At 42.5% G+C, this 25,326-nt stretch overlaps 1 protein-coding gene across 9 annotated transcripts in view; it reads left to right on the top strand.

Moving 5' to 3' along the window:
- Positions 1 to 242: 242 nt before the first annotated feature.
- The window catches only part of MCM9 (minichromosome maintenance 9 homologous recombination repair factor), a 69,464-nt gene continuing 44,380 nt past the window's right edge, over positions 243 to 25,326 (top strand). For 4 of the 9 annotated variants that reach the window (XM_037894701.2, XM_043542852.1, XM_037894703.2 and 1 more), the window contains exons 1-6: positions 2,605 to 2,921; positions 11,419 to 11,735; positions 18,360 to 18,441; positions 20,756 to 20,956; positions 23,330 to 23,455; positions 24,724 to 24,843. In XM_037894701.2, the coding sequence (XP_037750629.1) occupies positions 2,612 to 2,921; positions 11,419 to 11,735; positions 18,360 to 18,441; positions 20,756 to 20,956; positions 23,330 to 23,455; positions 24,724 to 24,843 (1,156 nt within the window). In that variant the 5' untranslated portion in view covers positions 2,605 to 2,611. Of the gene's footprint in view, positions 274 to 472; positions 749 to 781; positions 794 to 2,602; positions 2,922 to 11,418; positions 11,736 to 18,359; positions 18,442 to 20,755; positions 20,957 to 23,329; positions 23,456 to 24,723; positions 24,844 to 25,326 lie in introns of those variants that run through there. The other 5 variants (XM_043542850.1, XM_043542851.1, XM_037894704.2 and 2 more) reach the window with 5 other exon arrangements.

Here is a 25,326-nt window from a genome sequence, read left to right as displayed (position 1 = left end):
ACATTTTAAGCAGAACTGTTAAAATTCATTTAAAACGATATTTTTTAAAAAACCCACATGTAATCCTGCTTCTTGCCCTCTATTCCTTTACCGACTATCATGATTGCCTCTGCTGGACATCTCGTTCTTCCTTCAATTCCCGCCCCCCACGGGTCTCCTCTTCTTATCCCAGCACGACAGCTCGGATTATTTTTATTTCCACAACGGTTCAGATTACTACCCTCCGTGCAATCGGAGGAGAGCCTGGCTCCTGGGGGGGAGGAATGAACAGGGGTAAAAGGCACCGGCTGAAAGATCGGGGGGGGAACAGAGAGAAGCGATGCGCATCGGTGGCTTGCCCTGGCAGGGCTCAGCACCCGCTCACCCCGCGGCCCGGGGAAGAGCCCAGGGCCGCCCGAGAGGCCCAGCGCGGCTCCCCCTCCAGCTCCCCGGCTAGTAGCACAAACTGCCCCCTGGCAGAATCCCCTCTCTGGGCTGCAGCCTGTGCCTCTACCCCGGCCCCGCGGGCCGCTCCCGGGCTCGCTCTGCTCCGCCTGCTGGGGGAGGCTCTCTCCTTCTCACGCTGCTCCCAGGCACGTTTCCGGCTCGCTGGGCCCCGCTCGCCGGCAGCCGGCCCGGGCGGGGAGCGGAGGGGGCGGGACGGAGCCGCTTCTCCTGCCGGGTGAGGGTGGCCGCTCAGGGTCGCTGCCTCGGTGCAGCGCGGCGGCTGCCTGCGAGAGCCCGGCTCGGGAGGCGGCGGCGGCGGCAGGTAACCCCGGCGGGGTCGGAGAGCGAGCGGCCCGCGGGGGCAGGCGCTGGAGCAGGGGCCCTGGGCTCAGCCCCAGTGAGGGGCATTGCCCGCGCCGCAGGAGCTGCGGGGAGAAACTTTGCGGCTGGGAGTTCCCCGCTCCCCGGAGCTGGCCCGGCCCGGCGCCACGTGCCGCGCTCCGCGGCCCCAGCCCCCCAGGGGCCGGCGGGATTGGCTGCCCTGGCCCAGGGAGGTGGGGCTGCGAGGTTCCCGCGCCGCCGCCGCCGACTTGTGCCCCCTGCCTGCGGCGGGGGAGGCGCCCCTCAGGCCTCGCTGCCTCTTCGGCCCCTTTCTCTCACGTTTGTGTGTGTGTGTGTGTGTGTGCCCGTGCCTGCGCCCGCGCCCGCAATGCGCTAGGCGCTGCGCAGACACAAAGGCAGGCCTGCCCCCTTCCCCCTCCCCCGGGGCGGGGGTAAGGCTGCCTCGCTTCTTCAGCCCCTGCTTTTCCATTTCCCTGGTAACGGTAGTCACAGCTGGACAGGCCTGAGCGGGCTGGGGCTCTTGACTCCCCGGTGATGGCACTTAGGGGTTGCACACTTTGTAGCTTCTGTGGGCTGAGCTCATTGCACATACCAGCGGTTCCTTGTGTCTCTTCATTTGCCCCCTACAAGTTTCATGTGTGCCACCCTCCCATCCCCCGCTATGTCATGGACTCCCTGCACCCCCGCTTCACACACACCCCCACTTTAGAGCTCTGTGTGGCCCCTATTTCATCTTCCCCATACCAGCATCCCCCATTCTTGCCCCCCTTACTAGGGTCTCTGTGTGCCCTCCATTCCCCCCCCCCATTTGCCCCTTCCCCCTATGTCAGTGGCTCTTTGTGTGACCCCATTTGCTCTCATGGCAGGACCCTTCATTCCTCCTCCCATAGCAGGGGCTCTGTGTGCATTCTCTATGCACCCACCCACCCCCCATTCTGATTGGATGTGGCATTCAAAAGTTATCACTTTACACATTCACAGAGAAATGCCATCATGCTGAATGGAGGACCTCACTACACTCAGCCAATCAAAGAACATATTTATGTTACATATGTTCTGTCCATTAGGAAGTTTAGAAATAGGAATGTCACAGGAACCACAGACCACCTGGTCTTTACAAAAAAAAAAAAAAAAGTTTTGATTAGTTGTTAGTTTGTTGGTTGCCCAAAAGTCATTTATACTTAAGCAAACAAAAACTCGCTGATATTTGTTCCATTCACACTGACTCAAAGGCAAACATTCCAAGTTCTAAACTTCATAGATGTTAAACTTGAGCAAGAGAAGGTTCCTGCTTCTTTGCAAGTTGCTGCTATAACAGGTTTATTATGTAATTATAGTTTATTATTTATATTTCAGTAGCACCCAGAATGTGTTAGGCATTATCTACAAATATAGGGAAGACGAATATAGTCACAGCCCTGAGGAAGTCAATCCGGCAAACGTGCCCATGCTTGACTTTATGCATGCGAATAGTCCCATTGTAGTTAAGTTTGTAAAAGGCCCTAGGACTAATGAGAGGCACTTAATAGAAATTGAAATAAATATCTTAAATTTTCATTGATGTCAATGAGAGTTTTCACTGAGTAAGGTGTGTGAACTAAGACTCTTAGCTAAAGATAATATGCATGATTGCCATATGGTATTTTTTATTCATAATTTTCAAAGCAAACTATCTTTATCCCAGTTTAACAATTTTTTGTCATGGCATATAATGTACTTAGTGTAAAATAGTTTACATTGTTCACTTGTGACCCTAACAAAAATATTCTTTAAAAAAAAACCTGATTTTTAGTTTTTGAGATCTTTAATTAAGTTTTTTCCCTTTTACAATTATAGGTTCAATATGCTATTAAATGCTGACCAAGTAAACCTAACTGGACAAGTGTTTGAATCCTATGTTTTGGAACATCACAGGAATGACATCTTGCGTATCTTAAGGGAAAGAGATGATGAGGGACATTACCCAGTCGTTGTTGATGCCCTCACCCTTTTTGAGACCAACATGGAGATTGGAGAATATTTCAATGCATTTCCAAATGAAGTGCTCCCTATTTTTGATAATGCATTGCGCAGGGCAGCCATGACAGCTCTGCAGTCTGCTTCCCAGGCTCATGATTTTAGCATTAAGCAGAATCTTCATGCCAGAATATCAGGTGAGTCATTGAGGTGTGTAATTCCATGAGATGTTGTGGATTAATGTTTTATTAACAAAGGGTAGTATTTACAAGAGAATTGGGTGCCGCCTAATCCTGTAGGCATCTAAAGTTCCTAAAGACTGAGCAGTCCACTGGTTAGGGCTCAGAGACCCATGTTCCATTCTCTCTGCTTCCCATCAGGCAGAGCGGGGATTTGAACCTAGGTCCACACCTCCTGGGTGAGTGCCATAACCAATGGGCCAAGGATTATACGGGGGCACCAGCACTACTTCCTCTTCCTCAGTTTCTCTTGTCTTGTCAAACAAACCTGATTTCATTCTTGGATGAGATTACTAGTTTGATAAAGGTAACTACATAGTTGTAATATACTTTATATTTCTGTAAGGTGATTGACTTAATACTTATGACATTCTAATTAAAATTAGCACTATAAAGTGTCAATAGAACACATATTAAATGATTATGAACTGGCTAATTGACAGATCTCAGTAGTTGTTAACAGGGAAACATCATCAAATGGTGTTGCTAGTGAGCTTCTGTAGGGATCAGTATGAGGCTTGACATGGTTTGAGATTTTCATCAGTGATCTGTAAGTAAATATAAAATCATTGCTGATTAAATTTGCAGATGACACGAAGATTGATAGGATGGTGAATAATGGTGGGAACGGGTCAGTGCAGAGTGATCCGTATGCTGGGCCCATTCAAACAAAACACATTTTAATATAGCCAAAGGCAAAGTTACACATCTCAGAACAAGGAATGCAGGCCATAACAACAGCATGGGGGATTGTATCCTGGAAAGCAGTGACTCTGGAAAGGATTTACTGGACTTACTGAACATGAGCTCCCAGTGTGATGCTATGGCAAAAAGGCCTAATGCAATCCTTGGATGTGTAAACAGAGAAATAGCAAGTAGGAATCGGGTGGTGATTTTACCTCCGTATATGAAAATTGTGCAACTGATATTGGAATACTCTCTACAGTTCTGGTATCCACATTTTAAAAAGGATGTTGAAAAACTGGAGAAGGGTGTAGAAAAGAGCCACAAACATTATGTCAGGGCTGGAGAAAATGCCTAGCAGTGAGTAACTTAAAGAGTTCAGTCTGTTTAGTGTAGCTACAAGAAGCTTCAGAGATGACTTAATTATGGTGTATAAATTCCTTCATGGGGAGAAAACACTAGGTACTAAAGGGTTCTTTAATCTAACAGAGAAAGGAATAACAAGAATCAGTAGCTGGAAGTTGAAGCCAGACAAATTCAAATTGGAAATAAATTTTTAACAGTGAGGGTAATTAACCATTGGCGCAAACTACCAACGGAATTGGTGAATTCTCCATCTCCTGATGTCTTCAGATCAAGAATGGACGCCTTTCTGGAAGATATGCCTTAGCCAAACACAAGTTATGCTTTAGTCAAACACACGTTACTGCGCTCAGTGCAGGGGTAATTGGAGGAAATGTAATGTCCTGTAATCTACAGGAGGTCAGACTAGATGATCTAATAATCCCTTCTGGCCTTAAACTCTGTGAATCTATGAGAGTCAACAGAGAACTGCTGTTTGTCTAAGAAAAGCCGAAAATGTAGTCCTCATTAACAAAGCCAAAGAAACCCCCAACACAATTTGCAACAAACTAGTGCTGCCTCTATAAAGCCCTGCATGAGAGAACAGAAAACTTTCACGAGATAAAAGGCTTGGTTACAATTAAAGGAGCATTATTTGAAATTCTCAAGACCAGTGCAGAGAAAGAAAGTTGTTATAATTACGGTTTTTTATTTGTGTTACAGTTATAATATTAAACTTGATTTAGGTAAAATTATATTAATACATATAAAATCTCTTGGAAAAAAATTACATTACTTGAACTACTGAATTATAAAGACAAATGTACTGTATCAAATACAATATGGTCTACAACAGCTAGTAAGATGGAGGTGGGGATGGAAACTGAGGAACAGATGAGTATAATGATAATCTAAGGTCTTAATGTGTGGAGCTCATTTTAGGATCAGGGCTTAAACCAAAACTTGTGTATTTATTTGTAGTACTGGGACAGGCGAGTCTAGGCTGACCCATAATTAAAGGCCTGCCCCTTCAATTGAAAGTGAGGAACCAATAAGTCCTGGCTGATATTTATTGCTGGGAACAACAAAGGATAAAACAGAACAGGAGTGAGGATAAAGGTTGAAAATCAGGGTTTCAGAGGGGGACACCAAACAGAGAACCTAGAACAGCACTCTCCGCTACTGCTCCTCAAAGGTGTCTGAGGAGTCAATGGATGCTGCCCAGAGGAGCTGTGCCCAGAGGCCTGAGCAGACAAGGGACTAGTAATATACCCTACAGTTGCAGAGCACCCTCCTGTCTAGTATCGTCCTCCTGGTATGATGGATGGCCATCTTGGCCAGTGCCAGGATGAAGTTGACAAGAAGGTCCCGCAACATTGTGGGACCACAGATGGGGTATGCAAACATCAGGGAGGTGCAAAGAAAAGTGCAACCAGAACCTCAGTAGGAGAGGAGGGTGCATCCTGGTGCACTATGTGTTCTCTCGCCGCAGAAGGGACAGATATTTAGGGAGTCTGTGAACTGTGCCAGGTACATGCCCATGCTCATGGCTCCATGGAGGAGCTTGCAACTAATATCCCCAGTGGGTCATAGAACCAGAGTGAAGTACAGACTGGCCCACCAGAGTTCCTCTCCCTCTTCAGGCAGTAACAGGTCTCTCCATTTGGTGAGGAGGTGAGACACAAGGGTGAGGAAGTGGATGGTTTGAAGAACGAGTGTGTACAGATGTTTTCTGGCATGTCTTGGAGGCAAACTGGCTAAATGTCATTCAGGCAACTCAGGCGGCCTGTTGGGGGTGACCGGGGAAGCTTGCAGTCCCGATGCTGAGTTGTGGAGGGCCAGGAGCAAAGAATGGGCGGGGAGCACCATGCCGCAGGACCTTCTTGAGGAAAGTGAGAGAAGCAAGAGGCAAGGCTGTCCTCGCCTACTGCAACAAATGACAGCAGACACACAGGGTGGGCAGCCCCACGTGCTGGCCACGCACCACAAGGTCCACCCAGTCCTTCAGATCATAGTCCAGAAGGTCTCTGGTTCTGGTGTCACCAGCCAGGACTGTCCTCTGACACCAATCAAGACTCCATCCCCTGCACATTTATATGGGGGTTATGTAGCAGGGGGTCTGTGAGCAGGTCCTCCACCTCAGTGGCCACTATGGACCTGGTTGCTGACACTAGCTGCCAGGTCCTGAGGAGGTCCTGGTATAAGACTTGCAGCTCAGAGAGGTCTCAGGGGAGAAAGGTGCAAGCCCAAAAAGAGCAGTGGACCCACACCCCACCGGACAACATGGTGCATGGGTGAAAGGGAGACTGCCTGCCACCTGTCCTCAACCATCAGACCACAGCTCTTAACCCAGTTGTCTAAGGCAGAGGAAGCTGCTGAACAGATGGTTTGACAAGCCTCCACCCACAGCAGGTCTCTCAGGTCTTGGGTCACAAGGAGCACATTGTCAGCATACGCCAAAAGGCCCACCCACAAGTCTGTCTCCCAAAGCATCAACCCTGTCATCCTGTTGCAGAGGAGGCAGAGGAAGGGCTCAATAGTGATGGTATAGACCTGCTCAGACAGTGAGCAGCCCTGGTGCACCTCGCAACGAAAGGTGACAGGTTCAGTGAAGCCCCAGTTGAGCTTGACCAGACACTCCACAGAGGCCTACAGCACCTGTAGAAACCCCATGAAGTGGGGTCTGAAGCCAAACGCCAGCAGAGTACCTGTGAGATATCTGTGATCCATCCTGTCTGACGCCTTCTCTGGTCCAGGGACAGGAGGGTGAGTGACAGACCATCCCTGAGTGCTAGCTGGAGTAGGTCCCAGACCAGATAGTTTGTCAAAAATAATCCAGCCGGGGATGGTCTAGGTCTGGTCAGGGTGGTTTGTTCCTGCTAGCATAGACCCCAACTGCAGTGAGATGGCTTTGACTATGACTTTGTTGTCTGTGCTGATGAGCGAAACTGGGAGCCAATTCCTGAGGTCGTGGAGGTCCCTCTGTTTAGGCAACAGGGTGACCATAGCCTGCCTACACTACAGGGAGAGAACCCCACTCCCCAAGGACTCAGCCCAGATAGTTGCGAGGTCTGGGCTGATCACTTCCCAGAATGTGTGGTAGAACTCCAGAGTCAGCCCGTCAGTCCCTGGAGATTTGTTGGTGGGGATCAGACAGAGGGCCTCCAAGAACTCGACCAGAGTGAGAGGTTACTCTAACCAAACCTGGTCCCCTGCACTGACTGTAGAGAGTTCATCCCAGAGGCATCAGCATCTATTGGATGCAGGGAGAAAAGGCTGACATAAAAGGCCTTGGCCCTTCCCCGCATCTCAATCGACCCTATGAGACTCTGTGAGAGGTGTGCCTTCGTCCACCAGGAGGCTCGTGGAATGCTTTTTGGCTCCCCTCTTTTTCTCCAGGGTATAGAAGAAGCAGGAGTTGCAATCCATTTCCTGAAGATACTTGATGCAGGATCAAACAGAGGCACCCAGGGCCCTGAGCTCATCACATTTTTCCTGACACTCTTTGCAGAGGGATGGATTCCTGGGGCAAAAGGCCAAGTGCCTCTTCAGTTCTAAAACCTCCTGCTCCAACTGTTCTAATGCCACATCCCACCGCCGGCTGGCCCCTCGGGTGTAGTCATGGCAGAAGAGCTGGTCACATACCTTCCCCACATCCCAGCATTTCTGTGCTGAGGGAAAGGCATGCCTCTGGCTCCTCCAGGCCAGCCAGAACTCCTGGAAGGATGCTGCGAAGCCCACATTCTCCAACAGACTGTTAATTGCAATGCCAGTAGGCTGGCTCCAGCTGGTCAGGTGTTAGCGAAGCCATTATGTCCACCAGATGGTGGTCCAAGAATGGGTCCAGCCTGATGCTGGAGGTATGGACCCAGCAAGATGTGAAATCAAGAAATGTAAATGCAGTCCAACTGGGAGTGGCACAATTGAATATCCTTGACCCATACATAAGTGAAGGTGGTGGAGTTGTCCGGGTGGTAGCCTAACCAGGGAGTGATGGTTGACAATCTCTCTGAGAACGTCCAAGGTGGCCTAGCACTTCTCTGTCCCGAGGTGGTCCTGTGCTTCCACGGTAGTGTTAAAATTTACGTTCAGGATCAGGCACTTATGAAGATCCAGAGAGCTGAGGAAGGCAGATGCCTGCTGATAGAACTGCAGTGGCTCTGGGCCCATTATGTTAACCAAGAAAAGCCTGTGTAGGAGTCAGGAAATTCCATGAGTATGCACCTAGTTTCAGATGCATTCTTTCATTGGTGTGGGGAAGCATTGCACCTCAACCCTTTATGAAAGTAGCAGGGTGTACAGCAGAGAGTGGTTAGTTGATACTACTACTTCATTCCTCTCTAGCCCTTCAGCAGCATGGCTATTGCAGGTGCTTTAGTACAATTCAGGTACATGGTTAAAAGATGGTTGGGGCTACAAGACAGAGTTATATTTTAATCAATTTGGGGATAGTTTATCTGCATTGTAACTCGTCTGACACTATTGATTTTTGTAGTGCAGATGGGATCTTATCTAAACTGCTCACTTTAAAAGCAGAATACATTGTTGGAAGAAATTATCAGTAATAAAAGAACATTTCATCCTTTTTGTCACAATGTACTGTCCTTTCTATTGACACTAAATTTGTTGTCAAGGTGTTGATATTGAAAGCAATGCCATGCATGATTACTTGAAGTTGGTTACTCCTAGAAGCCAGGAGTTAGTGGTTTTCTATGCTGGCCAAGTGTGATTGCAGCTTTTCCAAAAGTTACTAAAATATTAGTGTTCTGCCTCGAGAACTCCTGGCCTTTGAGCTAAGGGTTTCAGTTTCCCATTACACAGAGTGATATCAGGCCTGAGGTGCTTATGATAGTTTCCAAGAAGATATCACTCTGATATAAATATATACTGTACTAAAATCCATCAATTTCTTAATATAAGATTTTGAATGTTGGTTTATTTCTTAATAAAAAATTGCTGAAGCATTTATCAGCTGTTAGTAGTATCAGACAGAGTTAAAGTTTATTAATTAATATGTTGTTATATAAACCTATGTCCCTGGATTTTGAGGGTATATGTTTACTTAATCTTTCAGTAGTGTCAAGTTAGAAGAATCAGTTATACAATATACAGTATCTGGTGTTTCACCCCACTAAACCTTGTTTCAAAAAGTTATCATCATTATACACACATGCATTCAGGAATGTAATCTGAATTGTGATTCTGTCTTTCATAATCCTAGCAAAAAATAAAACAATTTGCCACCCATTTTACAATTTATGCAGACTTTATGCAACTATTAATTTTGTGATATAAAAGGGATGCATGGCCTCTTTCTTACCAGTTCAAAGTCATGAAATGTGATGTAGCTTCCTTTTTCTAAACCAATTTTCTGATTGCATTTGCACACCTCCTTTCTTTATAATGACCATCTTTTTTTACTTGTAGTGCTATGGGATTATAGATTACGCTACCAAAGAAGTAGTGGATGGTATAGGAGTCAAATAATTTTTGGATAGACCATACCTACAGAAAGGCTGATTATTGCTCTAGGAATAAAAATGATGGGCTACATGGATTAAAGATTCTTTCAGCCTAATTTCCTAAGGATGCTATCTTCCATTAAATGGGCATAAGGGACTAGAAACGTTTTGATTTGTGGGGTTTCTCTTCATTCTTCCAAAGTGGGTTAGTAGGGCACTGCCTTCCTCCCGCTATGGAAGGGGCAGGGGTTACAGCCCTGACCACAGTGGAGAATATAGTTTCTGATTTAACCAAAGAAATAAATGTTCTTGAATAGAAAAAGGATGTTTAGGAATCCAAAACTGGGTGAAAGCCTCTTTCTCTTTTGGATGGGGGAGGGGGTGAGAGCACCTTAGCATATGCACTGGTTTGGGTCAGGTGGGGTGAGAGAAGCTGCACTCAGCTGCACAGATCCCCTCTGCTTTAGGGGGAATTAAAAGATAAGCTTGTCTATCTGAAGTTTTGCATTTTGCAACTATGAATGCATAAGATTTCCTTTCACTGCAAATCTGTTCATGGATGAGGGAGTTTTTGCTTAATTACCATTAGCCTAAACACCAGTATGTGCTCAGTAGCAAAGCATATATGTAAAGTTGAACCTATAATGTTATTACTAACGCACTAAAACCTACTCAAGGACACATGTATACCTCAGGCAAAGAGTTTGGGAAACAAAGTAAAATGAATGGATTGGAGTCTCTGTATTGCTCAAAATACATTAATTTCCTTCCAAATCTAGTCTCTCTCTCTCTCTCTGCCCCACTGATGCTCACTCAGACAGTCATGCCACAAAGATGTACAGTAGCCAGCTGAAGTGCTACAGCTTTCTCCCTGGTGACAGATGTGCTATGCTTTATGAAGGTTATAGAATTCATGCCCGTTACTGGAAAAAATTATGCCAAAGGCAAAATTATAAGGAAATACATTGCTCTCCAGTGTTCCAAAGAAGCGGGGAGGGGAAATTCTGTCACAGTTACACAATAATTACTCACTTTACTGTGTAATATTAAAGAAAATAGTAACTTCCTAGGAGGCAGCTATTAGTGTTATCACATATCAAGTATTATAAAGTGCATTTATTTTTGTAAAGGAGTTGTAGGCTGTTGAGGTACATTAATCTTCCTAGCTAAGGATTTTGTCCTGCATGGTTCTGAATGCCTTATGGCAATTGAATGGAGGGCTCAGCGTCGGCTCTTAGGGTAGAACTAGAGCAGGGCAAATACTGCAAAAAATGTACTATGACTGTTCATTTGAATTGATAAGTGAACATGCTTCAGGTGTGTTCATAACTCCTTTGTATTTGTTTTCTGTCAGCTTTCCTGAAAGTGAGTTTTACTAGTATTGATCCTAGAGGAAAGAGAATTTTAAGGTCAGATGCTCAGGATGTGAATTTTAAATTTGCGTATCTTGAGGATTCACACCAGATTATGAGTTATGCTGGTTTAACCAGGAAAACAATACCATATGATTTATATGGCTGATCACGGATAAGCAGCAAATTTGATATTTCAAATAGGAAGTCATAGAAGGTGATAAATGAAAGTCATAGAGTAAATGAAACTCACTAAAAGGTCATCAAATAATTTCAGTTAATAAATTCATTTGAGAAAAAGCCATGAACAGGAGAAAGAAAAAACCCTCAAATCAGTCACAATAAATTACTGCTTAGCTTTTGGTCAGAATAGGATTGTAATGCTGTTATATTTTCTCTCCGTGTTAATTCTCTTATGTGTTTTGATATTTGTGACTAGTATGTCAGATTAATGAAATGTCCATGGATGCTATTCGTATCTGTCTTTCTCTCCTTTTCCAGTTGAGAAAACATCTTTGTACCATACACTGCTAGTGGAGATACATTTCATGTTTATAAACTTAGACTTGGGGTCTTAATAATGGTCTTAATAATGTCTGTATTTTTATTTAACAGGTTTGCCTGTTTGCCCTGAGCTAACCAGAGAACGTATCCCTAAAACCAGAGATGTGGGTCACTTTTTGTCCATTACTGGAACTGTTATTCGTACCAGTCTAGTGAAAGTCCTGGAGTTTGAACGGGATTACATGTGTAACAAGTGCAAGCATGTTTTTGTGGTCAAAGCAGATTTTGAGCAGTACTATGCTTTCTTCCGTCCATCAACTTGCCCTAATGGAGAAGGCTGCAATTCATCTAAATTCACTTGTCTCTCAGGAACATCCTCTGTTCCCACCAGCTGCAGAGACTATCAAGAAATCAAAATTCAGGAACAGGTAAACAGAAAAATAGAGGGAAGAGGAGGAATAAAATAAATGAATCATGTGGCAAAATAAATTATGCTAGTTAAAGTACTACGGCCTTTGTTGCTAGTGTAAGCAAGTGCAACCCTAATAGAGCTATACCTGCTTATGCCAGTGATGAATTGTTTCCTTGTAACTAATAAAAGATTTGTTAACATGCTACTGTAAGTGGAAAAGCTGTATAAACCCTTTACTGTTATTTAGAACAATTGCCCGGGTGAGAGGAAAGCTACCAGACACCTTTATCCTGTAATTCCAAAAGTTCAAGCTTAAGAGCTAGAAAAATGAATATCCACAGAAACACGCATGCAAGTTTATTCCATTTGCTATATGATTGTTATTTGAAGTCATTTTTATGCATCATAAGAAATACTTACAGCCAATGCGTGGATTAAATTAGGGTGTTCATAAATTAAGTACTAAGTGTGTGTAGTCCATCGGTTCGACGGTGACGTTTTCATGCTCTCTCGTTGTGGATTCTGGAGTGACTCTGAAGTCCAAAGCGTGACGCGCATGCTCACGAGCAGATCGGGCAGACAAAGTCATTGGTGAGTGTCTGGGTAGCTATAGCAGTAATATGGCGCTTTTCCCTTGCAGCTAACAATCGGTTATTTCTGTCCTCTTCAAAGACTTGAAAAGCTCTGAATGCTGTGTGTTGCCAGGCTGATCTATTTAATGCAGCCTTCTCCAGATAATCTGGTTTTATTGCACCAGAGCGTGTGCTGTTCTTGGTGCTGTCCTTGTAGCGCTTTCTGGGGCAGCCTTGATTCCGGTGTCCTTGTACTGATTCTCCATAGAAAACTTTTCTGGGGAGTCGATATTCAGGCATCCTAATGATGTGTCTAACCCAGCGTAGTTGGGCTTTTATCAGCGTGGCCTCGATGCTTACGGCATTTGACTTTTGGAAAACCTCCAGGTTGGTGATTTTGTCCTGCCAACGGATCCCCATAATGGTGCGCAGAGATCGCATATGGAAAGCCTCCAGCTGTTTGATATGCCATTTGTATGATGTCCAGGTCTCACAGCCGTAGAGGAGAGATGTGAGCACAAAAGAAATATAAAGTTTTATTTTTGTTGAGAGCGTTATGTTGTGGGATTTCAGGACTTTGTTACGTAACTTTCCTAAGTACTGAGAAGCTTTCTGTATCCTGTTCGTGATCTTTGTAAAGAGATCAATCACTGGAGATGTTGCTGCCGAGATAGGTAAAACTGCCAACTTGCTTTAGTTGGATTCCACTAATGGATATGCTAGGGGATATGGCACAGAACGGTGAAGATGATTGGTGCAACACCAGTTTTCTTCAGGCTGATTGTGAGGCCAAACAATTTTGATGCTTCAGCAAAGCAATCTACGATACATTGGAGATCTCCCTCTGTGTGTGCTAGAAGGGCACAATCATCTGCAAAGAGTGCTTCTCTTATTAGTAGTTCTGTTACTTTTGTTTTTGCTTTAAGCCTTGTGAGATTGAAGACTGAGCCATTGTGTCTGTATCTGATGTATATGCCTCTGTTGGGCCCATCTGTAGCATGGTTGAGAACTCGAGGGAAGAAGAGGTTGAACAGTACAGGGGCAATGACCTTGTTTGACTCCATATGAAATGGGAAAGGAGTCAGTAAGATCTCCGTTAAAAAGTACCTGACCTTGTATCGCCTCATGAAGTAAACGAGTGATCTTTACCAGTTTGGTGGGCAACCAAGTTTGCTGAGGATCATCCATAATCCTTCTCTATTGACTGTATCAAATGCTTTTGTCAGATCGATGAAAGCACTGACCAGATTCATGTTTTGTTCGATACATTTTTCTTGTATTTGCCTAATACTGAAAATCACGTCTATGGTGCTACGACCAGGTTTGAATCTGCACTGAGTCTCAGGTAGATTGGCTTCTGAGACAGATGAAATCAGTCGGTTCAGGAGGACATGAGCAAAGATTTTTCCAGCGACAGATAGGGGAGCTATCCCACGGTAGTTATCACAGACCACTTTGCTGCCTTTATTTTTAAATAAAGGAATAATTGTGGCATCTTTGAAGTCTTGTGGCATTTCTTCACTGTCCCAGATATCAGTAAGGATCTTCTAGAGCATTGTTACCAGTTTTGGACCCGCAGATTTATATATTTCTGCCAGTATTCCATCTCTGCCCCGAGGACTTTCCTGAGCTCATCAAACTGATTGTCTTTTCTATTTTTTCAAGTGAGGGTGGTAAATCAAGGTGGTGCTGAATAGGCTTTTGAAGTATTAGATTAATAGCACTTGTTTCAGCTGAGGATGGTGTGTTCTGTAACTGGCTGAAATGTTCAGCCCATCTCTGTTCCATGCCATGTTTGTCTTTGATGACTGTCCTGCCATCAGCCATCATGAGACAACCTGTGCCCACCTTTGAACGTCCATAAACTAGCTTCAAGGAATCAAAGAACTTCTTTGTTTCATTTGTTTCTGCATATATTTGAGTGTCTTCTGCTACCTTCTCCCACCATTTATCTTGTATCAAGCATAGTTGTCTTTGTGCCTTGTTTTGCAGGTGTTTAAATCTCTCTCTCTTTGAGGAGGACTGAATATCATTTTGCCAGATTTGGAAAGCCTCGTTTTTTTCTTTCAAGAGTATTGTGTTTTCCTCATCATTTTCATCAAACCAGTCCTGGTGAGCCCTTTTCTTCCATCCAGGGACGTCAGTTGCAGGCTTTCTATTGTCGCTCTAAATTCCTCCTATGAGACAGGGTTATCACCAAGGTTGGTTTCTAGTGCACTTTGTAGTTTGTCTTGATAGGATGTATAATTTAGTTTAACAATATCCTAACACCCCTTATGTCACATTGTCGGACAATGATGGAATCTATTAGATGCCATTGTTTGGATCTGGGATGGATCCATGTAGTTTTATATTTGTCTTCTTGTCTGAATATGGTATTTGTAATTGTCAGGCTATGCTCTGTACACTTGCTTAGGAGTAGGAGACCATTTTTGTTCATTTTTCCAATGCCGTTTTTCCCAGTGACACCTTGACAGTTGTTGTTATCTTTAGCTATTCTTGCATTAAAATCTCCTGGGATGATTAGTTTGTTACTTTATGGTATTGATGAGAGAGTCGAGATCAGAATAGAACCGTTCCTTAGCATCATCAGGGCGTGTTAAGGTGGTTGCATATGTACTGATGATGGTAGCAAATCATGACTTATTTAGTGGTAACTGGAGTTTCATGAGTCTTTGGTTAATGCCTATTTGAAGGTCTTCGAGACATTGCAATAGTTTGGTCTTAATGGCAATTCCCACTCCATGGATTCTGTCTTTGTCTGGTTATTTTCCCTTCCAAAAGAAGATGTAACGCCCAGCCGGTTCTATAATAATGCCCTCGCCTGCCAATCTAGTTTCACTGAGTGCTGCAATGTCAATGTCATACTGGGCTATCTCTTTGGAAAGGAGAACTGTTCTTTCAAATTGAGAGGTATCGTCTTTGTCTATCATTGCTGCTTGGAACATCAGGACTATCTGTAGTGTTTTTTGGTTATCTTTGGCTTTCGACTGCATTGGGGATGATCCACCAGCCACGGTAAGATGGCCGGATTTAATTTGGGCAGGCAGTGTTTGAGGCACCTTTTCTAGTCACTTCACTTAGAAAGGGAGAGCAGTGCAATCCTAAAAAGGGCTGCTCTGTCACCAGGGGTGTTGCCGAGCTCCCCTGCTGCTTTTGGGTCAGGGATGGGCGACCAATGTCCCAGGCCACCTGCATGCAGGCTTGTGGCTACAACTACCAGTAATCATGTTCACCTGTCGCTTTGCCACTCCCCCATCACCACAGGACTTTTGAAGAGAGATGGCCATGAATGACATGTGTGTGAAGTTGATTAAAATGGAAGAGTCGTTGCACTGGGACAGTCCCATTCTCTTGGCTGCTGAAGCTTTGCTCAGTGGCACAAAGACTGTTACAGCTGGAGGCGTCTTTAGCTGCAGTGGGTAACCATGACTTCTGTAGTGCCCCATTATGCCTTTCGCCTTCCACAATACGTTGCTGCATAATACAATACTAAATATATGTTGTCTATCTAAGGGCTTTGCTACACAAGGAGTTATTTCAGAATTGTTAAACCCGATTAACTCTTCTTGATTAACTCAGTATGTATACCCTCTTATTCTGAATGAGAGTACCTTATTCCAAATTAGCTTAATTCACATGGAGTTAATCAGAAATAGTTAATCTACTTTAAATTCCTACGCTATCCTATACTGGATTAATCTTCCTGTGTAGATAAACTCTAAACCAACTGTACGTTTGTTTTATATGTGATCATGATACTTGAGATGGCTCCCATGGAACCAATTTAGCCCAGTTATGGCAAATGCCGTCTCTATGGGTGCTGTTGCTGCAAGAGCAAATCTGCAGATCTCTACCACTGCCAGTCTGCAGCCACCTACAAAAATGGTCACTGAACATTTTGCTGTCCAAGGCAACATGCAGTCATTTGTATGATAGTCAGCCCGGAGGAGTGCCTATGATTGTTGCATAACTGGGGAAGTTATAATAAAAACTCAGTATAATGGGGACATACTTGGTCAGTGCCAAGTGGTTAAGAGATGCTTAACCAAGTAAAAAATAGGTGAAAAATTCTAAGTTCTACAAAATTTGAAAAAAAGAGAAATTTTAGTTAATATTTCTATTATTGTATTTTTGTTGAGTACAGTAACTTATTCAGACTTCTTTTAAGTGGCCTCTTCTCTTAATTGGGATGATTTGATGTCCAATTTAAGAGAGCTCTGAGATGTGTGTACGTATACATCATATATACAAAAATAGAACTGTGTAGAGTGAGAAATGAAAAATATTTTAACAAATTAAGGATAACCAATGACTGAAGAAGTTAAAATATTTCTGATAGCATGTTCCCTATGTTGCATATTCTCTTTCTGCTTATTTCAGATTTTTAGTTTTTATTAGAACTTTAATTTTTTCTTTTACTGTGTCGCAAATATCTGCACTGTAAGACAGTTTCATCAGTAGTATGAACCTATTAATATTAATGGAGTTACATCAGGGATTAAATTGACTCTGTATATACGATCTGTCCTGTTTAGTGCTGCCAGTAACAAATGTTTCTGCCACCAGTACCCACAGAGATGCGAGTTGCCTGTAGAAATAAAGTAATAGACAAAAATGCAGAAACAATTTCTAGGCGCTGGAGAATTAATTAACCTAAAATTGTAATATGGATGAGCATTTGCTACAAAAGAAGTAGGTACTTCAGATTACTATTCTGTCCGCAGAGTACAATTTAACAATTACAGCTGGGCTTTGTGAGTAACTAGAAAAGACGTGCTTTATATGGAAATCGCCTGTGACTAGATTGCATAGATTTTGCCTTGGAGGAAAAAAAATACGACAATTACTGATGTACTTGTCAATATGTATTCTCCTGGTTGTGTTTGATTTGCTTTTCACCTGCTGTTGGTTTAGTCTTTGGGATTTAAGTGTAAACTTCTTTCCGTCCCTGTCAAATCTTGATTAAATACCTTTAGTGAAGTGGCATCTTCCAATATATACAGTTAAGAGGAACTGTTTAATTTTTAAGCAGGCATCAGTGCCTACAGTAAACTTTGTTTATTGAAATCATGCCTAAAGTAATTCTCAATTAATGTAAAAAAAAGTTCATTTTTTTACAATTATCTTATTTTTGTAGGTTTCAGAGTAACAGCCGTGTTAGTCTATATCCGCAAAAAGTACAGGAGTAATTGTGGCACTTAGAGACTAACAAATTTATTAGAGCATAAGCTTTCATGGGCTACAGCCCACTTCATCAGATGCATAGAATGGAACATATAATAAGAAGATATATAAACATACAGAGAACATGAAAAGGTGAAAGTTGCCACACCAACTCTAAGAGGCTAATTAATTAAGATGAGCTATTACCAGCAGGAGAAAAAAAACTTTTGTAGTGATAATCAAGATGGCCCATTTCAGACAGTGTGAGGATACTTAACATGGGGAAATAGATTCAAGTTGTGTAATGACCAGCCACCCCCAGTCTCTATTCAAGCCCAAGTTAATGGTATCTAGTTTGCAAATTAATTCTGGTTCAGCAGTTTCTTGTTGGAGTCTGTTTTTGAAGCTTTTCTGTTGCAAAATTGCCACTTATATATATCTTCTTACTACATGTTCCATTCTATGCATCTGATGAAGTGGGCTGTAGCCCACGAAAGCTTATGCTCAAATAAATTTGTTAGTCTCTAAGGTGCCACAAGTACTCCTGTTCTTATTTTTGTAAAGCTTTATCCAGCAAGACGTTGAAGTTGTTCAGCACCTCCCAGAATACGGCCCCTAGAGATAATTTAAGGTCCAGTTCTGTTTCCATTGATGTCAGTGGCAAGATTCCCCTAACTTAATGAGAGCAGCTGCATGCTCGTTGTATGAGTTCTGTGAGAGAAACTAAGGAGATATTCCTTTGCAGGGAATGAAAAATAAAGTCTTTGGTGTGCAGAATAATGGTTCTGTTGCAAACCAGGCTGGCATGGTTTGGCCAGTTTGTAAACCAAAGCAACAGCATGTGGTGGTTTGATGGCACCTGCCTGTAATAAATGCATACACTTTTTCTTGCTGTCTACTAGATTCAAAGGCTATCTGTCGGAAGCATCCCTCGTTCTATGGTGGTTGTCCTGGAAGATGACTTAGTGGACAGTTGCAAGTCAGGTGAGGACAATGGAGTGTTCCCATGTAAAGTTATATGTAGTTTCAATTACACACATTTGTACCTCGGGTGTTTTCAAGTTTATATTTCATTTGAAAGAAGGCATCTCCAATAAGGGTGTCAGTTTTTAGGGCTTGTCTGGTGGGAAACGCTCATGTATCACTTTGTTGTTGTGCTAAGTCAGTGTGTTAACATGGCAAATTAATTCTGTTGCAGAAAAGACCATCCCCTTGTGTGACATCATAACATTTTGACAGAAAAACATTGCTATGCAATATTTCATGGGCTCCATAAGTTATTTTGAGACCTGTAAATGTCAGGATACTGAATCTCCTTTACTAAACTGGTGACAGTACTAACAGTTTAGTGTCCCTTTGGTGGTTTGGGAAACCATGTATCATAGCTTCCCGTCAAAGAAAGGTTGCAGGTAAAATGTCAGCTTAGTGTGCAGTGACCGTCAAAAAAGCAAACAGACCATTAGGATGTACAAAGAATGGGATAGAAAATAATATTCAGAATGTTATAAGTCCATTGTATAAATGGATAGTACCCCTTCCCCAGCAATACTGTGTTCACTACTGATCACCCACTCTCAAAATGATACAGAGGTCAAGGTTTACCAAAGTGGCTCTGGCCGCTGTTGTAGAAAGGAAACAAAAGCTAGATGGTATAATCCAATATAGCAGCTTCTATGTAATTGGCTGAGACTGATCCAATATATCAGCAAATAAGAATGAAGTGGGGGAAAGGAGGGCGCACAGAGCCCCTGGTGTGGGGGATGGGGGACCCTGGAATGAGGACAAAACACAGGCTCCTTGGGATATAGGGAATAGGGGACAGTGGTATGCTGGGAGAGGGACATGGGGAACACACGAGTCCCTTGGCATGTGGTGGATAGGAAATGGGAGGCACACAGAAACTATGGCGGGTGGAAGAATGGAGGACCTTGGTATGGAGGGGAGGTAAAAATGGGGGAGGCACACAATGTGGCATGGGGGAGAGAATGGAGGACAATGTTATGGGAGGGAGGAATGCACACACATTGCTGCTGGCACGGAGTAGGGCAGTGGTTCCCAAACTTGTTCCACCTCTTGTGCAAGGAAAGCCCCTGGCGGGCCGGGCCGGTTTGTTTACCTGCCGCGTCTGCAGGTTTGGCTGATCGTGGCTCCCACTGGCTGCGGTTTGCTGCTCCAGGCCAATGAGGGCTGCGGGAAGCGGCACGGGCCAAGGGACGTACTGGCCGCCGCTTCCAGCAGTTCCCATTGGCCTGGAGCAGTGAATCGCGGCCACTGGGAGCCGAGATCGGCCAAACCTGCGGACGCAGCAGGTAAACAAACCGGCCTGGCCCACCAGGGGCTTTCCCTGTACAAGCGGCGGAACAAGTCTGGGAACCACTGGAGTAGGGGGTTGGAGGAAGTCCCTGAAATAGAGAGGGATGGGGGAGGGTGCACACCTGGAGCTTGTGTGGGGGAATGGAGGAATGCAAGGAGCCCCTGATGTGTCCAATACATTCAACCTGCGGAAACAGCAAAGTGGTTGTATAGAGCTATGGCAACTTCTGAATGAAACCAATAGCATAATGCACAGAGTTCCACTTGTGATTTAGATGTCTGTATCAAAACAAAAGAGCAAGTGGAAGTTTTAGTATTTACAACAATAGAGGTTTTTGACTAATTATATCCGCAAATCAAAAGGCATGACAAGAATACAAAAAAACAGAGATGGAATTATTTAGTAAAACTATCAGATGAAATTTGGTCCAGTTTTAGGTTTAATAAGGCCCAGTGAAAATTTTCTATGAAATATTGCAGCGTTTTTATGAATGCATGAAACCTGAAAGTGAAATGGACTATAAACAAACCTTAGATTAAGTAGTCTTATTTTTATTGACTGAAGCAAAAGAGATGAAACAAGTAAATAAAGAGCATTAATAGTAGAAGTAAATAATATACTTTTTAGATGTCACTGTTGCTTATTAAATAGGTAAGGAATTTTTAAAGTAAGTTTTTTAACCTGATAGTTTTTCTTTATAACCCTTAAGACAGGTTATATTCATTTCTTTTGTTTGTTTTAGATTCACAATTTTTTAAAAAATGATTACAAAATATTAGTCCCAGTTTTTATTCATAGACATAAAAAAGGCTACATGATGTCACCTATTTTAGAGATGCAGTAATTAGAGTAAATTCTTTTTTCTAGCAATATCTGCTCTACAAAGGCCTAAACTGTCCTATTATGTTTAATTTAGCTGTTAATTTATGTATCTGCATATACTGAGCAGGATGTTATTGTGGCTAATTTTGTCCTTACTCGCAGGTGATGACATCACGGTGTATGGCGTGGTAATGCAGAGATGGAAACCCTTCCACCAGGATGTGCGCTGTGACGTAGAGATTGTTTTGAAAGCCAATTACATTCAAGTGAACAATGAACAACTGACAGGGGTTATAGTTGATGAGGAGGTTCAGAAGGAATTTGAAGACTTCTGGGAAAAACATAAGCGTGATCCCTTAGCAGGTTTGTAGATGAAAGTGAAAACAGGAACTGTGCTTGGATTTTTGCTGGAGACAACACTGAAAATTATATTATTGACAACGTTTTTATTTCATTCCCTTATCCTACACTCCTCCTTGGAAGCTATTGGCCCAGTTGTAGTGCACCTTCAGATCCCATTCACTTCAGGTGTGTTGTGCACTCAGCTCTCCTGCTGCTCAGACCATGTCTCAGTCTGTCAGAGCTTGTCTCAGGCAAACAAGACAAACCTCCAAGAACTTTGTTTTAAAACTGTGTAGAGCATGTGTTTGTGTGCTTGTTTGTCTTGTCATGGCAGTTTAAGGAATAATTTCTTGCTACCCAAAATTTCCAACAAAGGAATATAAAATTCTTACTTGAAATGAATTTAAAAATAGGACACACTTAATCCACACCAAAACTGTATTTCTGTGATTTTTCTTTTGAGCCTTATGCCATTGTAGTTGCTGCAGTGTTTTATGTAGCACTTAACAGGGAGTGAGCCTGAGTCAGAAATGGTAAGAATATTAGAAAAAACACAATGCTGTTATGTGCAACAAGAAAAAAAACACAATAGGTCAGTCGCAGCACTGTGAAGCGATCGTTTGGGTCAGATCTGGTTTAGTCAGCATTGCTCTGTTGACTATGTTAATAGCTTAAAAATATGGTTCTGTGTCTCTGTATCCCATACTTCTGTGAATTGAATTGGGATTTATTTATGTATTTATAACAAGTCACACACCTGAGTAATATTAAAACCAATCTGTTTCTATAACAGTTTTACATATTAAAAACACCTTTAATTCTTAAACTACAGTTCTTCATACAAGGTCTGTCCTGCTGGCATCTTCATAAAAGAAGCAAGATATAACTAGTCTTTGAGGGAAGACTTCATAGTCAGATAAATAAGCACACCAGGTAGCAAATACATTAGGCAATTATGTGCTGTCTTCTTCATGGCCACATACACATTACCTCACAGGAATGCAAACACTTTCATAAAATGTTATTTTTTCTCCCTTGTATTGTGGAGTGGGTTTTGGTGGGTTGTTTTTGTTTTAAATTTGAGCAGCTATGGTTAACTGATGATCTGTGTTGTATAAACTCTAACCGGCTACCAGAAGTTTTGTATGTGCTTCGTTTATACAGAGAGCCTGGTTTGCCATTGTGTCATTCTGGATTTACATTGTGGTCCCTCCCGTTGCCTTCATTGGCGTCATGCTGGCATAAAACTAGAGTAATGCAGTGGTGAATTATGCCCTGCATCTTAACCATGCTGCACAGCCCATAGGTATAGCACATCACATCTTACCCAAAGTGGGCCCCACCCTATCCTTAGTATCCTTACCTTCTACCTTTGTAATGGTAAATCCATTAATCTAACACACCGTGTCTTCACACACTTACTTCCAAGCAGGGCCGGCTCTACAGTTTTTGCCGCCCCAAGCAGTGAAGTAAACTGCCGCTGCAGACAGCAAAAGAGAGAAGCTGCCGCTGATTTGCGGCCGCGGCCAGCGGAACAGAGAAGCTGCCGCCAAATTGCCGCCGCGGCGGAAATACTGCTGCCCCTTTCTAACTGCCGCCCAAGCACCTGCTTGGAACACTGGTGCCTGGAGCCGGCCCTGCCTCCAAGTATAAAACATCCATTTTAGGGATTCACAGCACTTCCTTTTCTTTAAGGTTGGTTGCTCAGCTCTGTGTGCTAACAGTGAAGGGTAGTGTGTCGCCCCAGAATCTTGATCTCTGATGTGCTGCTAATGTCAGTGCTTCAGAGGGCAGAATTAATTCTATTACATCTGTTCACTGCCAGCAAAATCAGCTGAACAGATTAGAACATTTCAGTGCTTGAGAGAGTATATGGACAGTGAGGGAAAGACTACATAGAAAAGGGTGAGGAGATAGGGAGATTCAGTAAAATAAAAATAGAGAGAGATGAGCCAATTTTCTGCGTCATGTACAGTACAGTATATCTTGGCATTAAACGTTTTTTTTAAATCAGTGGAGCTATGCCAAATTACACCAGCTGTGTATCTGGCTCTCTGGTTCCTGTATGCACACAATGTACTAGCATTCAAGAGGATAAACTGAGGGGCTATAAGAACTTGTCTTCTGTGGTTTCATCTGTGAACTAAAGTATTCAGTTTTAGGACTTTGTACTGGTGCCCAGCATCCAAGTGCCTTCCACCTTAAACTGGCATAGCAAAGTCCTTATATTGATTTACATCAACTGAGGATCTGGTTTGATGGCATTTAGTCTTCAAAGTGAAAGATGTTTGGGTCTAACAGCTGCTTTGGGGGTTTGCCTGAGGAGAGTGTGTTAATTTGCATCAAATTTGACGTTAAAACAGTGCTGAATGCCTTTTTTCACTTCTTTTCTAGGGAGGAATGAAATTTTGGCTAGCTTGTGTCCCCAGGTTTTTGGATTATATCTGGTGAAGTTGGCTGTAGCCATGGTGCTTGCTGGGGGTGTCCAAAGGGCTGATGCTGCAGGAACTCGAGTGAGAGGTTAGTATTCTTGTTTCTAATAGTACATTTCTTCCCACCATACATACAAACATTCAAAATGAATATTAGAACAAATAAAGCTGCAGAAACATAATCGTTCTGGGTGAGAATGTTGTGTAATCAGCATTTGGGTTTCCTATTTTTAGTTTTATTTTTTAATTTCATTTTTCCAAAATAACTTGAGTGATAGAAACCAGTTTTCAATGCCCCATTGAATAAAGTATTAAAAGCAATCATTTTAGGTAAAACAGAGGCTCAGATAAAAAGTAGTTTTATAAATGACATTTTTAAATGATTTGGTAGTAGCACATCCCTAATGGTATTTGGCATCAGAGTGGAATATTAATATTTCCATCGTGTGAATCTCTATCCTGCATTGAAGGGAAAAAATAAGATTCCTAATGCCAGATTTTTCCATCTGTGATTGTCAGCACGTTTCTCTTAGAACTGATACTGTAAGCTATCTGCCTGCTGATTCTCCTTCTGTTGTTATTACATGACAAATGTGCCAGGTGGTATGTAGGTCATAGACTATGTAGTCTAAAATAATGTGTGTATATACAAGTACGGAATATATGTTTTTAAAAAATGCTTCAGCAGCCAAATCAAGTCATATATATCCTTAAAGTGAAGTCACTTTGTTTATATTGTTTATATAAGATAATTAAATCATTTTAGAAGTTTTTGATGAAGTACTTAATAACCAAAATATTTACTTTTGTAATTGCTTTGTATTTGGAAATTACTAAAATTCATGATTATTCAACTTCAATTATTATCTAAGAAGAAAAAAGGCTGACTTTATTGCTTATTTGTACAATAATTCAAGTAGTTAAATATTGGGATCATAACTAAGCAGTGGTTCCGATTCCCTTCATTACTCAAGGTGGGAGTGAAAAATTTACCATAGCTGGCGTCTGCAAAACTAGTCTATTAAAATATGAAAACTAGTAACTGGATGACCCTATAAGGCTGGATATGTGATTATTTTAAAGAATCTTTTATGATGAGAATTGAGTTTGAATGCTGCAATATGATTAGGTACTACTTGTGAATTATACAGTTTTATCACTGTCTGAGCAATGTTAGATATGACAATATTGCACCTGAATTATTTATTGTATCATATGTTAAGAGGTAAATTTTATATGAAGAATTACAATTATTATTTTAGTTAAAAACTTCTATGTCTTGTCTGTCTTTATAAATGTAGTAGTCAGTATGCCACCCAGGCAACCTCAAGCTTTGTGTATTTATTTTTTCCAAAGGTGAATCACATCTTTTGTTGGTTGGAGATCCTGGCACAGGGAAATCTCAATTTCTCAAATATGCAGTAAAGATTACACCACGATCTGTGCTTACTGCAGGAATTGGATCTACAAGTGCAGGTATCTGATGTTCCAGGTGTGCCAAGCAGGGTGTGCTCTTAATTTTTATTACAGTTTATCTGGGAGTCTGCATCTAAGCAGAGAGGGGTTTTATGTGTGAGCAATGATATAAGCTACTCTTGATTGTATTAATATAGTCTCTAGAAAAAATTACCATGGAACTGGACAAGTGAGGGCTGGGATGGCTCCATATAGATCATTGGGAATACATCAGCCATGTAGCTATTTCTCCTGTGGTGGTACAAACTTGCTTCACCCCAGCCCCTGCAGTGGGATGGTGTGGTAGGATCTCTGTCAGTGGATCCTCATGGACCCTCCCCCAAAGGATCATCCTACGGATGTTGCTTTTTGCCTTTTTTTTTTTCCCCCCTGCAGAAAATTATTCGGGCCTATATTTGTTCTTTTTCTGGCTTTTTCGATTCTTCCAGAATGAGTACACACTGTGTGGCTGTTACATGCAGTAGGATCATTCTCTTTCTGCTT

Source organism: Chelonia mydas, chromosome 3 (genome assembly GCF_015237465.2).
Source record: "Chelonia mydas isolate rCheMyd1 chromosome 3, rCheMyd1.pri.v2, whole genome shotgun sequence".
Lineage (NCBI taxonomy): Eukaryota > Metazoa > Chordata > Testudines > Cheloniidae > Chelonia > Chelonia mydas.
The sequence above is the reverse complement of the archived record's forward strand: the minus strand, read 5'-3'. Positions and strand labels throughout refer to the sequence as shown.